Below are 1,311 nucleotides of genomic sequence, written 5' to 3' on the forward strand. Positions count from 1 at the left end.
CGGCTGACCCGGACCAGCCATGGGCGTTTTGTGCAGTGTTAGTGTAACCAGGGATTGTCCCTGTAAGCTCTGCTCCAGCGCAGCCCCGGATTCCTGCGCTCGAAGCAGGAGTCGCTTGGTGAATTCTCGGGCCTGCGTCACGCAGCTGGTCGGACTGGGGCGGGGGGGAGGGGGGCAGGACAGTCCCTTCGGGCCGTGGCGTCTCTGGGGTGCTAACCCCCCTCTCTGCTCCTTTTCCCCAGAACTCCTCACTAACTTGATCCAGCAGAAAAGTGACATTACGAACCCTGCCGTGTACAAAGAGGTGAGGGCCCTGGCGGGGCCATGGGGCAGGGCATGAGGCAGGGCCCCCCATAGGCACAGAGGGAGAAGGTCCCTGTCAGGGCTCAGTTGCGGACTCTGAGGTCAGCCATGCCCCAACTGATGCCCTCCCCCCAGCGATGCCATCCATGCTGAAGACAGGGGCAGCAGACTGGAGCGCTTTGGAAGAATCAAACCCCAAGGCACGTGGGCCGATTCCGGGCAGAAAGCCCAGCGGCCTGGCCAGGTTCCAGAGCTGGTGACTCCTTTCTGTCTCCCCAGATCCTTGCGCCTCCCCCGCAGTGTCGCTCCTTCACTTCCTGCCCCAAGCTGCCCCGCTGCGTTCAGTGCTGGTGCGTTCCGCCCCAGAGGCAGCTGCATTTCGGGGGGGAGGAGTGAGGCCCAGGGCCGCGGGCGCTGCTGGGATGGACGTTGCTAACACTCGCGCTCTCGCCCTAGGTGCTGGTTTACGAGGTGGGTTTCCTGGTCTGCACAGCCATCGGCCTCCTCTTCATCATCCTCATGCCCCTGGTCGGCTTTTGCTTCTGCTGCTGCCGCTGCTGCGGGAACTGCGGGGGGAAGATGTACCAGAAACAAAGCAAGCGCACGGGCTGCCGGCGCAGGGCGCTCTTCGCCTCGGTGCTGCTGGTCACCACCCTCATCCTGTGAGTGCCGCGCTCCGGCCCAGCGCCTCCGCGGGCCGTATTTCAGTGTAGCGCCCAAGTGCCGTGGGCTCTGGCATTGCTGCCTGGCCATGGGTCGCTGGCCTCGTGGGGGGTGCACTTACCCTGTATAGAGGGGGGGTTGGGAAGGGCCCCGGATGACCAGGCGTTACTAACCCCCTCTGAGCTAGGCAGATCCCTGGGTCCCCAGGCTGGTCTCGTCCACTGGCCCCGTCATCTCTTCTCGCACAGTGCGGTGGCCTGGGCCGGCTGCTCAACCCCTCCCCCCCCGGGGGCTTTATCTGTGCGCTGAGGCTGTGATCCCACCCAGGGGACGAACACACGAGCG

General features: G+C 64.8%; 1 protein-coding gene across 1 annotated transcript in view; it reads left to right on the plus strand.

The window, feature by feature from the left end:
* Positions 1 to 242: 242 nt before the first annotated feature.
* Positions 243 to 1,311, plus strand: part of LOC112124349 (prominin-1-A-like) — a gene marked incomplete at both ends in the record, with an annotated part of 2,309 nt that continues 1,240 nt past the window's right edge. Inside the window, 2 exons of the mRNA XM_026663019.2 lie at positions 243 to 304; positions 760 to 965. Coding sequence (XP_026518804.2) covers positions 243 to 304; positions 760 to 965 — 268 coding nt within the window. The remainder of the gene's footprint in view (positions 305 to 759; positions 966 to 1,311) is intronic.

Source organism: Terrapene carolina, unplaced genomic scaffold, assembly GCF_002925995.2.
Source record: "Terrapene carolina triunguis isolate 2854851 unplaced genomic scaffold, T_m_triunguis-2.0 Scaffold31905, whole genome shotgun sequence".
In the NCBI taxonomy this organism is placed as follows: Eukaryota; Metazoa; Chordata; order Testudines; family Emydidae; genus Terrapene; species Terrapene triunguis.